The following is a 15,454-nucleotide window of genomic DNA, read 5'->3' as shown; positions in this document are numbered from 1 at the left end:
TATGTGAGCGGTGAGCGCCGGGCTGCAGGATCAGGTGATAACTCTCTGCAGGTTTATCTCTGTGAGTGAGCCCTTTCACAGCACTACTTCATAGACTTGTTAAAAATGATAAAGCTTCAGTGTTTATTGGCTATGAACACTTTTTTGTTTTGTTTTGTGGCCCCGTGTATTCAGGTGTTAGGTAATAGGTGCTTTGTCCCTTGATATTGTTCTTTTTTTGTGTGTCTTTTCATTTCATTTCTATTTTGTGTCTCACATTTACTACTGAAGAGGCGTGTCAACTTCAAACAGATGCCCAGTCCCCCAGGACCCGCTAGGGGACCGCGGGTCAGTAAGGCAAACAGTTGTTTAGACATTTATGAGGAAGTGATGACCCCTGTGTGGAAACTGGGTTTTTTCCCCACACACACACCCACACACACACACAGCATTAGAGAGGGCCAGTATTCTTTGGCTTAATATGAAAGACAGCTGTAGATTTCTGATCAGACAGCGTGGGGAAAGGCAGCAGTGGTCTTTGTTCGACTGTTATGACAGAACAGTGGAGGATGGGAGGGAGGGGTTCAAAAACAGGAAGTCAATCTGCGAGTAGATGCAAAACGCCCAGTAACTACCTGCAGGAGGAATTAATTATGTGTATATACTGTGAATCGAGGTTATTTCAGGAGCTAATTATAATATTCTAATCTATTTATTCAGTATATTGTACTTTAATTATATTGTGTTGCACAATTTTGCAGCATCTCATAGCTTTATGACACTCCGGCAGCACACTAAACTAAAACTCTTGTAGAGCAATTCATGGGAGGCTATGAGATAAAATCCCTTTTGAAAATACTATTTCATTACAGGAAGTTGAAGTTGAAATTGTGTAAAAAGTGACATCCAGCTGCAACATTTAGTCACTTAATCAATTAGTACATGGCAACAATTTTGACTCTCAATTTATCATTTAAGTCATTTTTAAAGCATCATTTTACATTTCCAGGTTTTTTTTTGTCTGACATGTATGCGACATTACCACAGGCTCTGGGAACGTAAGGATGGTAATAATGGGCTTTTTTTTAAATTATTTGTTGATTTAATACACCAAATGTTTAATGAATTAATCCAACAATAATTTGTATATTAATCAAAAACTCAAACAATCATCAGTTAGTACCCTGATCACAACCAGACAGGAAGCCTGCGTTTGGTGTAAAATGTTCTGAAAAAAGCACATCAGGAGATTTGCTTTTATTTTCTTTGCAACTGTGTGTGTCACAGAGCAGTTTACATTGTTTTTTATTACAGTGAATGATGAAGCTTGTTTTGAAGTAACATGGATTTCTTGATGCAGCCAAAGAGAGCGACCAAGCAGTTTCTGTCATTCTTGTGACATTACCGCCCTCTATTGGTCACCACACAGTAGGACACATGGAGAGATTTTATGAATGAGTGCTAGAGTGTCATACTGACCTGATGATAACTATTGTTATTGTTCACATTCTCCTTATGTTTATGTTAGCATTAGCATGTTAGCATGAACACAGTGTAAAACATGCGAAATTTGTCGACTGCGTGGCTGGACGGACTAGGACTAGGTCTGCTTAGTATGAGTATTGGGCGCAGGGACTGTCCTGAAAGTGTGAGCTTGAATGAGATTGCAGACTGGTGAGGCAGAGCCAGCAGAACAGACGTCTGCACCGAGAGCACGTCATCACGTTACATCCGCGGTTCTTCTGCAACATTAAAAACAACAACATATCTGTGAGGAAAAGCACGGCGGTCTCAGACAGTCAGGAAAGCGTAACAGGCATGCAAGGAGCTCTGTGACTTTTTACTGTAATAAAAAGGTGCCTGTGGTGCTCATGTGAATATGTGAACAGCTGAATAAAGAAATACCTCTATTCTGCAGAAGCAGTGAGGACAGTTCTTGCTGTTGTGGGTTATCCAGTGCTCACTCAGACAATCCCCCATAGTGCTAAACAGGTTCCAGCGGCCGTATCTGTCCTCCAGGAGGAGCTGCCTCTGCTTGTTGCCACTGGCGTAGTCGTCCCACAGAGCCATCATCCCGTCTGAGACACACATAGCAACACAGGAGCACTGCTTCAGATACACACCGCAACACATCTGCATGCACACACACCGAACACTCAGGAGAGGGACGGTTGACCAAAGATTAATACTGTTAACATTTCATCTACAGTGTTATTAAAATCCTCCAAAACTGTTGAAACTTTCATACAGCTCAAAAGAAAATAGAGCAAGACATTGATATGAAGCTTAGAATCAGGACATCTTCCCTCTGCTGCTTCTGCCTCCTACTAAATACTGACAAATATCTTGTTTTTCATTTTCTTCTAAACAAAACAAGGTCCACTTTAGGTGTAGAATATCCACAGGACACTTCTTGTTGTACTCCTTACTGAATTTGTCAACTTAACACTTCCTTTGTTTCAGACTTTTTTCTTGTTTCTAAGAGATGACTGCCATAACCGTGTTGTAATAACTCATGGGTGACTTCACATGAATGCACAATTGTATAAGTACATATTTTCCACTTTCAAAAAAAACTTTTATGGCTCTAAATAAGTCTAAAATACACAGACAAGCACATACACACACACGTACTGAGTGCTTGTGTACCTTGTGACTGCGGCAGGTCGGCGTAGGCTTCCTGTGTGTCTGTTTCCTTCTGTTTTACCGTGTTTTTCTTTTTCGGACACTTATCTGCTCCATGGTAGGTCTTTCTGCAGGTGACGCAGAAGGCGAAGCCGCACACGGAGCAGAGCGCCGCGGTGCTAGACTTCTCCAGAATGACGGCTGAACCACAGGATTGCCGAGGACAGTACACCACGTCTGCGAGGAGGGAGGATGAGAAGACACATGAGCAGGGACTCTTCCATGAACCAAATGCAAAATTCAATTATTATTATATATATAGTTATTATCAACAGGAAGGTGCTAAAAATGATCTTTTTTATCTGTCTTGTTTTCACAGATGGCTTTAGAATAGAGAGCTGAAAATCTTATGCTTATGTTTATGATAAAATATTATATATGAATACATTTTAATAACATTTAATAATATACTCCTAAATTCTTTGACTTTCCCAGAGAAATTGCTATAGACTTAATCTCTTGAAGTTCTAAATTATGAAGGATTTGAACACATCGTCAGTTTTACAAGAATATACTGAAAAGGAAACACACCAGCCATACAGTCCAGGGTAATCTGCAGCAGGAGACGGTCATAGCGACTGAACAGCTCCTCTCCGACCAGACTCTTCACCTATAAAAAGAGCGATAAAAAAGAACACATCATCTCAGTTAATCTGAATTATAATGCAAGAGGTTTGGGGTTGGTGTATACATCCACATGTAAAGTGAGTAAACTGCATGTCAGATTAAGAGATTAAGAAAAAGGATCAACATTATACAGTTTTTCCAGAGCTGTATATTACATTTGAGCATTTCAATTCCATGCTACTTTATACTTTTCCTCTACTACACTTTAGAGTAAAATATGGTGTTTTTTGGTCCATTAAACTTACTTGAACAGCTATAGATAACTAGCTACTGAATAGATTCAAAACTGTTATACACAACACATCATCATACAAAAGAGGGCAGCATTAAAAAGCTATTTGCACGTCAGTGCATCAACAATAAGGATCCAGTGATATAATATAATAATATTAACTCAATTCTGCATATTGAGTACTTTGACTTTTGATAGTTTGAGTACATTTAATTCTTCTGTACTTCTACTAAAGTAAAGTTTTGAATGCAGGCTTGCACTAATAATGGATTCAAATGTAATATTTGTACTTTTTTACAATTAAATGATCCAAGTGATTTTTTCAGCACAGCTCTAAAATAACTAATTTAAGTATCCTTGCCCCATATCAGAAAGCCTGAAAACCCCGAGCAGACAGACGGGTCAGGACTGTACCTGTGCAGGTGTCGGGGTGGCAGTGCAGTCTCCCTGAGGACAGGTGACGCCCCGGACGTTCCCCTCTGTTATCTGGAGCTTACAGAACTCGGAGAGACAGGCCTTGCAGAAGATGTGGCCACACTCAGCCAACTGCACGCACTCAGAGCCGAGCAAACTCATAAAACACACACTGCAGTCAAACACGGTGGTGGCAAACTCTCTCTGTTTCTGCTCTGCGTCGTAGATCAAGAGCTGGGACAGGAGAGCTTGTGACGGAGTTAGGGAGAGACCAGGGAGGGTTTGGTCTTCACGATGAGGGGATTCTCTGGGATGGACTGGCAGAGAAGCAGCTCCTTGCTCACTATGATCTAGTGGGCTTGAGGCTGAAACATTCCCTTTATTCAAGGGAGCTTCCTCGCTGCTTTGATCAGACTGAGCGAATGGAGGATGCCTCGATTTGTCTGCCAGATCATTGTGGTAGTCTGTCTTAAACTCTGAGGTTTGGAGGGTCTCTTCAGCCTCTCTTGAATCTGAAGCTTCAGCATTTTGGTCAGAGTCTAACACCACAGCTCCTTCCACCTCCAGCGATGGTGCAGAGAGGTCTGATTCACATGGATCTGAGACATTTGAGCTTTGGCTCGCTGTGGGTTCTGACTCTGGAGTGTGTGGATCACTATTTGGCTCTGAGAGTGCAGCATTTGATGTGTCCTGGGCGTTGCGTTCATAAGAAGGGAGCTCCAGCAAAGTATGGATGTCCAGGAACACGAGGGTTTCCTCTTTGAGAAACTGTACCCAGGTGAAGAGCACCACAGCGCCTCCAGTGGCCTGGTAGAGATCAGTGAGCTGAGCGCCCAGTGCAGAGAGCTGCGGGAGGAGACACAAGATAGGCTGATGTAATCTTGCACCCTTTCATTCAATCGTGCTGGAAGGTTGCAAAAATGACCAATCGTGTTTTAAATGACCCACATTGCTTCTGCTGGTTACCTGTGTGTGTGTCAGCCAGCTGCAGGTGAGGGTGAAGGAGGGAGGGGAGGAGGACGGGTAGTCCTCGGGGAGTTCAAAGGTCAGGAGCAGAGGTGGGAGGAAGGATATGTCATACTGCCTCAGCGTGTCACCTTAACAACAATAAGGAGACATGATCAAAGTACATGTGTTAAATAATCTATATTTAAAGAAACTTCTTTGTTTTTGACACTGAACTAATCTACACTTACCCATTTATTTTAGTCTCAACTATTACTCTTTTCTCACATTCGTGACATATTTTTGAGGATTTCCTGACATTTTTAAATGATTACATGTCCATCATATTGTAATAAAAACGTTCCAAAATGATTTTGCTTACAGAAAAGCCCATACAGTGTGTTTTCCATTTAGTTTCCCATTCAAATCAAGCAGACAGACATAGTTCATAGTTATGTAAACATGCCACACCCTTCCAGTGGTGGAATGTAACTAAGCACATACACATACTTTACCTGAGTATGAGAAATGCTGTTGTCATTACTTCACCACATTTATTTAACAGCTATAGTTACTAGTTACTTTGAATATCAAGCTTACACATAAAATATCATACATTGTTAAAGATTAGAGACATTTCCCTTCAAATTTCTCACAAGTATTTAATTCAAATTAGTATTTTAGGTCCAGTAGGATAAGATCTGCTAATATTTCACAGTAGTCCAGAAAATAAATGCACTCAACTCACTAAGTAGGATTTTAGATACACAACTTTTCCTGGTAATGGAGTATTTCTACATTGTAGTTTTAGTACTTTCACTTTGGTAAACATAATGTTTCTCTTTACCTTCTCTCAGGACAACATTGAAGTCTGCAGGCAGGTCAGCTGACACTCGGATCTTTCCGGAAGACTTCGACTCATCCCGGACGAACTCCTCCGAACTGAAGATACTTTGCAGAGCGAGCAGTTCGTCTTCCTGCTCCTCCAAGTCCGCGCCCATACCTCCGAAACAGACTTCCCCTCCTCCTCTCACTGCTGCTCCTTCGATGAAACTCGAGTTTAATGTCGTTTAGACGTCTGGAGCTGCAGCTGTCTGCCAGAGTTCGTGTTGTTTCCCGGTCTGTGGCTGTCCGCCCCCCTGATGAGTCACCCGGGTGTGATGCAAGGCTGAGCGGCCAGCAGCAACCAGGCCTGCTTTTATTAGTGTGCACACCTGAGCATGTGCATTCATAGTGATCATATTAAACACACCTGACTGTGTACACATAACCAACATATTATGATGTTGCTATGGAGATCTAATCTAATGAGATATTTACTTGAATTTTACATATAAGACGTATCATACTTACTATATTATACTTACTGTACTTACTTTACTACATTTATTTAAGAGTAACTAGTTACTTTGCTGCTTAACAGAGAAAAATTTAAATAACATTTATCCAATATTTCGCAAAAAAGAAAAAAATTAGTGGCAAAGATTAGTGGAAAAAAACAACATTAATACAAATTTGCAGAGCAGAACACTGTTTTCCCTTCTTTCCTCCTTTCTTGTGTCCCTCTGGAGGGTCTCGACCACTCGGTGAGGAACCACTTGACTAAAATACCTAACATCCAAAGTAGTTTATAGGAAATGCTGCTGACATAGTGCTGTTTGAGTATTAGCACGTCTAATAATGTCATTAATAATAATATATCAGTCACAGGGGACTCTGCACAACAAGAACATTTACTTTTGATGCCTGAAGTAATTTCCTTATAATTAATCTGTACTTTTACTGAAGTATAATTTTGAATGGAGGCTTTATTGAACTTCTTTCACATTGTTGTACACTGTTGTACTTTTAGAATCAGTCTCTTCATTCACACACACACAAGCTCAGTGTTTGGTAAGTCATTCAGTACTTATATCCTGCAACTTGTAGAAAATGCGACTGGAAATTTTAAACCTGCCTGCAGTCTCATATGGAGTCATATTTTTCATGACTCCCTTGGATATAATCCAAACCAGGGTAATACAAATATATTTCCGTGCAGTGTTTGTCCTGTAGGTGGTGCTACAGGAAAGACCATTACAGGAAACTCATCAGGTTTAACTTGTTCCCATTAGAAATATGAAAATGTCACATCATTCTGCTTATCTTATGTGACGAGTGAATGTGCTCAGTACATTGGAGTTGGATATTTGTTGTGTCTGAGTGGAAAACTTGGCTCGATGGTGGTGCCAGAAAAGATTCACATAGCATATTTATCCACAGCAAATAATGTCACTGTAATGTAGAGAGTTGTTATCAGGATATATCAATCTAAGCACTGGACAGACTAATTACTCACTACTCTAGAAGGACAAATAAAGCCACAGGGCACTTGGCAAAGTGGTGACACATTTCATCACATTTACAAAAAACAGTCTAAATGCTAATGCGCTAATGTTAGCAAAAAAAAAAAAAAAAGATGCCATCATACAAGTGACCAGAATAAAAACCAGAATGAAAAAGAGGAAAACAAACATAACATATTTAACTTCAGTTTTAAAGTTCCCTCTTGACCTTGAAAAAAAAAAAAAAAAAAAACTTACCTCGAGGAGGCCTTAAAAACCTTTTCTGGAGCTCTCAAACACATTTCAAGGTCTTCATTAGTAATAAGTGTTTGCTTCTGCGGGCGTTAGTTTGTCATCACGTGATTTAAGCATGGGACCTAAAAGACTGTGAGATTCGGTTAAAAGCACTGGATAAAAACTAGTGAGTGGACACTCAGGTGAGATTTGCCCCAGTTTTGTCATAGTTATGGATTCAAAAATCAACCAGCAAATATTATGGAAGTAACGATCAACAGATAGTGTTAGATACAAATATGGTAATATATATTCATCTGGTATATAAATATGGTTCCCACTGGATTCATTTTGTAAATATGTAAATGCAGACATTCAGTGTTTCTAATATTTTTGTGGCACAAATAGGGATAGACATTATTACACTATTATTATAAAGCAATAATAGACTGCAAACCTGCAGGTAAGAGAAGTGATCATGGCACAAATAGTGTCATTACTGTTCAGGAAAATATATAAAGTTAAAACTCAGAATCAGAGAAAGAAACCACGTATAAGAAGTGCATTGTAATATTAGGTAGATAAAGTTGTACTTCAGTTACTCGGTGTGTAAAATGTTAGTGTCCATCAGTTGCAGCTGTAGTTTTCCTTTAGATTGACTTGGCTCTCCAAGACCTTCTCTGCCATGCTCAAGGGCTTGGACACTCTGTGGGATTTCAACTTGACACTCAGGGGCCTTGGGGCTGTTTTGGATTTCAACATGGCAGTCAAGGGCTTGGGGCCTCTTTGGGATTTAAACACAACACTCTTCTGGATGCCATCAGCAGATGCTGGATTGAGAGAGACAGATAGACAAAGTATTTACACGCTCTGTTCGTCCGGAAGACAAAACTTCATTTGTATTTTCCTGATATTGCACATCATCAGTTTTTATCCAAAGTAACGTTATCTGATATCACAGATCCAAAACATTATGACAAAGTTACACATTGTCATTTTATTTAAAGCTTATGTAGTGATCTGAGCCTCAGCGCTCCGGGGGAAGAGAATGGGGACTGGTGCTGTTTGGGTTTTCTGGGTTGCAGCTAGAGGGCCTGACTCCCACCTGACACCCGCACACACTCCTCCTTGTGCCTTTCATCCCATGCTTTCAGTTTGCAGCTCCTGGAGCAGTAGAATACTTTGTGGCAGCGGCTACAAGCGGTCAGCTTCACGGACACAGAGCGACCGCAGTGATAGCAGAACTTTAACACCTGTCCTCTAAGAAAAAAATCACACATACAGACACGGATGGGAAAAAAAATCAAGCTGGTGGAAGATTCATGTTTGATTATTTTCACTGAAATTTGATTCTGAGCTGGAGAAAGCACAAGTTAAAATGACAGGGAGCAGAAAAAGAAAAGAGACAATGTGCAGGTGTCTTATATGAATTTGTGTGTGTACCTGTGACTTTCAGAGGTGGGGAGGGGCATGTTTGAGGATATGGCACCTGTGCTACTGGTACCTGCAACACAGGACAGACACACACACACACTAAGATTTACATCCGTACTCAAAAACAGAATTTCTGCCCATCAAAAAATACAAATACATTGTACTGACTATTCAATGTGAGCTGTTGTTCACTCTCTAAATTCTCTCTCTCCCTCCCAGCAGTCCGTCTGAGCAGATCTCCCATCATGCTCAGCAGCTGGCGCCGTGCTTTGAATGTTTCCCTCTCGTGCATGTTTAGAGCATGGAAGGGAGTGTTGGCAACACGCACATCCTAGATAGTAACATATGACATACAGACAGATAATCAGATGAAATGATGCAGTAAATGTGTCAGAGGGGAGTTGATTCAAATCAGTCACAGCTGTTGAGATACAGAATATACAAAATAAGAGAAACGCCTGAAAATATAATGCAGTCCAGCACAACTCTACCGTCAACTGTGGCTTCAGAGAGAACCACAGTTCAATCCTTGTGATGTTGAGAAAAACATGATTTGTGGCCAAGCTTTTGTATTTGACTGAAAGGTGTGCAGTGGTTTCACCGCTGCTGTGTTACCTGCTTGAAGGAGTAGTGTGCATAGTCGACTGCAGTTCCCACTACATCACCCACCATGACTGGCATCAGGATGTCGGCACCGGCCTTGGCTAACATGTCCAACTACAACAAAGACACACACACACACACACACACACACACACACACACACACACACACACACACACACATCAACCTGATGTTTTCAAATGACTCAACATAGTAAGTGGAGATCCCAGTACAAACAACAGAAAAACTGTAACACTGAGGGATAAAACCACCTCAGTAATGGTTTTTGAGTTAAACTGAATGGGACTCTTCTGAAGCCACCAAGAGCACAGTTATACAGCTAAACAGCTAAACTGAAAATTGTCACAGCTTTCAGTTTATTAGATGGCTTCAATTTGAAAGTGAAGAAATAAATTAAATAAATTAACTGTATGTGCTGAAAACCTGCAGGAGCTTATTTTATTTTTCTGATGTTTTCATGTATAATGGAATTAAGATTTCTCTCTGCAGGATGCCTTTAAGATGGATGCAATCTGTCAGACATTTTCATCTATATATATGACTATAGGTGTGTGTGTGTGTGTGTGTGTGTGTGTCTGTGTGTGTACCAGCTTAGCTCTGTTGCCACCTAAGTGGTAGTTGATGTTGGCGAGGGCACAGAGGGCGCTGCCCACCCTGCGGCCGAGAGGGATGTTGGGATTTGCACCTCCGTTCAACAGCTCCTCCACTGCCTGGGCCGGGAAAAGGAACACGTTCAGGGCAAAGTGAGGATATAAACAAGTGTGTGTGTGTGTGTGTGTGTGTGTGTGTGTGTGTGTGTGTGTGTGTGTGTGTGCATAGGAGGGGGGTTCACCAGGCCATTCCCACTTGCTATAGCCAGGGAGAGCGGTGAGTGTCCACTCCACAGGAAGTCTGTGCTGGCTCTGTGGGAGAGCAGGAGGGCTACCACCTTACTGGCATTCTGCAAAAAAAAAACACATCATATCTACCAAATCAAATATTAATATAAAAACTATATTTTATGGAATAAATTAAAGTTATATGGTCACAACTTCAGTAATCATAATATAATAAATACAACAAATATGTTGGGGTCTACAAGGAGTGTATATGTATGTGGTATTTGCAGAGTGTATGTGTCTAACATGTCATCATGGGACACTGGGTTAATAAATTAAACATGACCAGTTCTCATGCGTGGATCATGCTGCAGATTTGAAGTTATCCAGCATTGTGTGTCATCTGTGATGGTGTGAGTGTCTGCATACACAGTATGTACTAACCTGGAAGTCACTGTCTCTCTGGCAGGCCACGTGCAGCGCCGTTCGGCCTCCTTCCTTGAGATGTGGGTTCTTCTTGGTGCTCAGAGGGTCCTGGGCCTCCATGGGCATCTGTAAAGAAACAGTCAGGCTGAAGCTCTTTTCTTGCCAGTTCACCTTAGCAATAATACTACTAACAACTTTAAAAGCTTAAAGGAAAACACACACACACCTTGTCCGGTTCATAAATCTCGTTCTCATCACATGCCTGTGCGTCCGGATCAGTGACGGCGTGCAGCAGCAACTCTGTGATTCTGGGACCTGCTGGACCCGGCAGTGCTACAGCTACATGCAGAGGATACAGGCCTCTCCTCTACAGAAGGCATGAGAGGTTGAGGGGATCATTATAGTTCATGGAAATGATGGATGATGGGTTATGAGAGGGAGGGCGGGGTGCAAAAGATCCTCTCACTTTTTGTTTTTTGTGTGTTTATGGATTATTGTGTGTTTGGGTTTTGAGCTTTCACTCATTTGTTTTCTCTGTGGCTCGACATACGTGTATTTCTTACCTCAGGTGGAAGGGGGATGTCAGTGCGAGCTCCACTCAGCAGCAGCCTCCTGACGGCCTCAGTGTCAGCTGCCATAATGGCTAAAAAGAGGACAGGCATGGGGACCCTGGACAAGTTGGGGTCAGCTCCTCGTTCCAATAGCAGCTTCAGGGTGCTCAAACGAACACGGTGTCTGCTCAGACACAGCACATAGACATTAAACAGAAATGAAACATGCAAAAGCGGTGTCATCAGGACATAAAAACAGCACAGTAAAAGAGAGGGAAACAGAACTGACTCAGTTTTCATGGCAGCCATTTTGCGTACAGTCTCCTGCGTGTCAGAGTGCTGAGGGATCCCTGCACGACTCAGAGCTTCTGCTGAGCGCTGCATGACTTCCTCTGTCACCTGGATGTTATAGCTGCTGACGGAGCAGGCAGAGTCAAAGGCTGGTTTTTGGGTCACTTCTTTGTCTTTGCCCGGCTGCAGACACAGTACACAGTGAGTTCAAAGTACCAACTGATCAAAGCATTTATAGGATGGGATCTCTGTGCTTCATACCTGAACAATACCTCGACATTCCTTCCACTGTACGGTGCCCACTGCAATGTGACCGTCCAACACCTGAATGGAGCGCTCCACACCAGGCACATCCTTTCTTCCCCGCTCTTCATGGGCATCCCTGACTCTCTTCTCAACATCTTCCTCATCTCTTTCCTTCCCCTTCCCCTCCCTTTCTCCATCTTCCTGCATTTGATCACATCTGCTCTCGGCCTCTCTATCCTCCCATTTGCTCTCTTTCTCATCCTCCCTTTTGCTCCTTTCTTCTGTCTCTCTAAACGTATCCTCTCCTTCTGTGTCCTTGCGATCTTCTTCCCCTCCTTCTCCGTCTTCATGTTTTCTCTCCTCCTCCTCTTCTAGGTGTTCAGTGTCTGCAGGGGTGTCGGTGCTGAGTTCCCTGTCATTGGACACTTCACTGCTGCGATGTAAGATGTGCTCTGTCAGTTCTTCTGCTGTCCTGAAAATAGCACAATAAATAGGGAACTTAAATAAATATATCAGCTTGTTTACACTTCATAGCAGATTAAAGTGTGCTACAGGAAGCGACAAATCTAGAAATATTACATTTGCAAGACCATTATCATTGAGTTTGCTTTGCCTCAATTCATATAAGTGGGAATGATCAGCTGTGCAGACCAGGATACAGAATATATACAGTTTCTGGGGAATATGTGAGAGACAGCAGTGATATGAGTTACACTCCTACTGGTCAGAGAGGTGGCTCTGGGTGGTCTGGTTGCTCACGGTTGAGTTCGAGGTCTGAGGTCTGTTGTTACACTGGGGTGTGCCTGTAGTGACGTCCACTTGGCTGATCTGGGAACTGTTCCCATATGCAGATGGAGATGTCAAAACCTGATGGCACATTGCAGGGCAAGCTGTTTCATTTGAGTTGAGTTTCATACATGTCAAGTACAGATATGGAGGAGATGATAAAACACAGGAAAAACTACATTGCGTAAAATCTTACTTGAGTTTTGGCAGGTGGCTGAGCCAAAGTGGTGTGCAGACACTGAAAAGGGTAGTAGAGGACATGACACACAGCCAGGGCAGACATGCCTTCACAGTTCAACTTGTCAATATCGGCACCCAAATCCAACAACAGCTGGATCACATCATTATGGCAGTTTATCTGACAGGAAGAAAAAACAAAACAAACAGAAAACAATCAAAGATACAAACACACAACCTCAGAATAATTCATTAACTAATCTTTTTGTTTTCTTGTAACTGTTGAATTTATCTGTTGAATATTTCTTATCCACTGTTAATTAAATCCATTTAAAACATGGGTTGGCTATCTATCAAAGAACAAATAAATGAAGAACTGAATCAATAAGTAATGAGCAAAATAATATTATTAATGTATTACTGTGGCAGCGATTAGTGCAGTGTGTCCCTGTGAATCCGCCACATCAGGGTGGACCAAACCAGTCTGGAGGATCTGTGACACAGCCTGCAGTTCCCCTCGAGAGGCGTGCTGGATCAACAACTCTGAACTGACTTCCAAAGGCCCTTTAAGACCAAAACTTTCCCTGTTCAAAGAGAGAACAGCTGCCACGTCCCAGCCCACATTGTCAGCCTGTAGTCTGAGACACACACACAAAATACATATTGGTAAAACAGTTTGCAGTCACATCTGTCCATGACGTGTTTGTCATTTACTCCAACAGCACTTTTTGGATTTATGTCTGACCTGTGCTTGTGTATGTGAGCCTGTACGCGGGCCTGTAAGGGCAGGCTGGAGAGTGGGTCTCGCTCATAGCCTTGGTGCAGATGAGCGTCTGCTTCCCACAGGTCACCATAAAAGAGTTGATCCAATGCTCTTCTTCGGCCAGGGGGCAGTGGCAAGTGGTCACCATCTGTCGAGTAACTCTCAATGCCAGTAGGAAGAATAAAGTTCTCATCTGTGAGCAGATCTCTGTCTGTATCCACCTGAGGACGACGGGGAATTAATATGGTTTGTGTTAAGACACAAATATCAAGCAGTTATTCTTTATTGCAGTACTTTACCTCAGAGTCTATCCTGGTCTCCGTCTGTGGACCACTAGTGGGAGGCTGATAAGGAGAAGAGAGGTCAGTCAAGAATCTTTTTATACATTTTTAGTGACATAATTTACTTAATTTGTGAGCATTAACACACTATATTTTATAGGTTCTACTTCCTGGTACAACAATACTTTGCTTATACAGTATTATCCAGCACAGGGATTGTGAAGCATTAGAAAACAACTAATACACTGATTCAGTGTCTTATAGAGATGGTTTGGGGTAGTTTTATTAGCTTGTTTTACATACGTGTGGCTGGGTCAGACCTTGTTGAGGCTGGGATTACAAAAGTGTTTATCATTTTGAACCATATACATGTATGAAAATGAAAGATGTTTCAGCCTGGCACACGGATTCACGTGTAGGTAAGACAGTGGTCTTCACGTACCTGAGTCAGGGAATCTGTGATGGCCGCTGGGTCCATGTAGGCAGCATAATCAGGAAAAGTCTTCAGGCTAAAGCCCTCCTCTACAGAAGTACAGAGCCTTAGCAGGCGCTCCCCGAGCCACACACCTACATCCTGACGCCCATCTGGATAACTAACCACACCTGGACCAAACCTCTGGTCAGAGTGGTACAAACCCTGAGAGAAGGGGAGAGGTTCAATGCTATTCACTTATATGCTGAAACCACCTACCATCCATTCAGCGTACCTGAAAAGAGGCTCCGTCAGGGAATAGCTGTTGTCCATATCCCTCCTTTCTGTTTAGGTAGAACTTGCCAGTGAATTTGTGGCCCGTGGGCCAGCAGTACAGTCCCTCCCCATGTCTGTAGTCTCTGTAGAAGGAGCCCTCATAGTACTGCACAAAGGAGCAGACAGAGAAATCAAACAGTCACTTGCTTTATTTAACTTAAACTGAAACAGTAAAAAAATGTTATCATGTTTTATGTAAGAGCTTTCTGCCATTCACACAGGACATACAATAACAGAGCAATCTCACTATTATTGACTTTTGACAGCACAACAGTAGCCTGCTAAGCTAGCCTAAACTGGAAAAAGGCCTCTTTTTTTGCCTGATCACCTATCATGTTCATGCTAATTTCACATTACCTCTCCATTTCTCCAGGTGTACTTTCCTCTGCCGTGTTTGAACCCGTCCACAAAGTCTCCCTCATACCTGGAGCCGTCGGGCCACTCCTGAACACCGGGGCGTCGTCGTCTCTCTTGGCCGCTTTCAGCTCCTCTGTGCCCGCTGCTTGGCCTCCCTGCCCCCGGCTCCGCACCCCTTCGCCCCCTCGGAGCTGCCGCAGCACCTTGGCAGGTCGACAGCATTTTAACCGGGTGGGCTTATCCTCACTGAAAATAACTCACCTGGATCCATAAGAGTACAAAAGCAGCTTAGCTTTAACGTCGCTGAGGTGTTCAGAGGGTAAAACTTTAGCTGTCAGGAGTCAGATTTGAGTTTTGACTTTCCGGTACACGCTGGTTGTCATGACAACGGTCCTGCTGAGTTCACGCATGCGCAAGACAAAGAGGAAATTTAAAAACACCTGAAAAACACCTGTCTTATAAATATATATTTTAAAGCGTAAAGTTCATTTTATCAACCAATTAGAGCAGCA

At 42.4% G+C, this 15,454-nt stretch overlaps 2 protein-coding genes across 2 annotated transcripts; both read right to left on the bottom strand.

Moving 5' to 3' along the window:
• Positions 1–1,266: 1,266 nt before the first annotated feature.
• LOC139202947 (E3 ubiquitin-protein ligase RNF14-like) lies at positions 1,267–5,883 on the bottom strand. Its single transcript, XM_070832562.1, has 7 exons — positions 5,730–5,883; positions 4,904–5,034; positions 3,938–4,783; positions 3,196–3,274; positions 2,629–2,841; positions 1,885–2,057; positions 1,267–1,721 (listed from the first exon to the last, which is right to left on the bottom strand). The coding sequence occupies exons 1-7, from the start codon at positions 5,881–5,883 to the stop codon at positions 1,590–1,592; spliced, it is 1,728 nt and encodes a 575-aa protein (XP_070688663.1). The 3' UTR covers positions 1,267–1,589.
• A 2,180-nt stretch (positions 5,884–8,063) lies between these two features.
• On the bottom strand, positions 8,064–15,164 carry ankmy1 (ankyrin repeat and MYND domain containing 1). The gene is made up of 19 exons (XM_070832282.1): positions 14,943–15,164; positions 14,545–14,691; positions 14,280–14,474; positions 13,539–13,777; positions 13,215–13,431; positions 12,813–12,974; positions 12,552–12,697; positions 11,879–12,302; positions 11,583–11,767; positions 11,306–11,477; positions 10,969–11,109; positions 10,761–10,868; positions 10,331–10,438; positions 10,086–10,208; positions 9,490–9,591; positions 9,043–9,205; positions 8,884–8,944; positions 8,546–8,700; positions 8,064–8,270 (listed from the first exon to the last, which is right to left on the bottom strand). The coding sequence occupies exons 1-19, from the start codon at positions 15,162–15,164 to the stop codon at positions 8,068–8,070; spliced, it is 3,273 nt and encodes a 1,090-aa protein (XP_070688383.1). The 3' UTR covers positions 8,064–8,067.
• Positions 15,165–15,454: the final 290 nt, after the last annotated feature.

Source organism: Pempheris klunzingeri, chromosome 6 (assembly GCF_042242105.1).
Source record: "Pempheris klunzingeri isolate RE-2024b chromosome 6, fPemKlu1.hap1, whole genome shotgun sequence".
NCBI lineage: Eukaryota > Metazoa > Chordata > Actinopteri > Acropomatiformes > Pempheridae > Pempheris > Pempheris klunzingeri.
The sequence above is the reverse complement of the archived record's forward strand: the minus strand, read 5'-3'. Positions and strand labels throughout refer to the sequence as shown.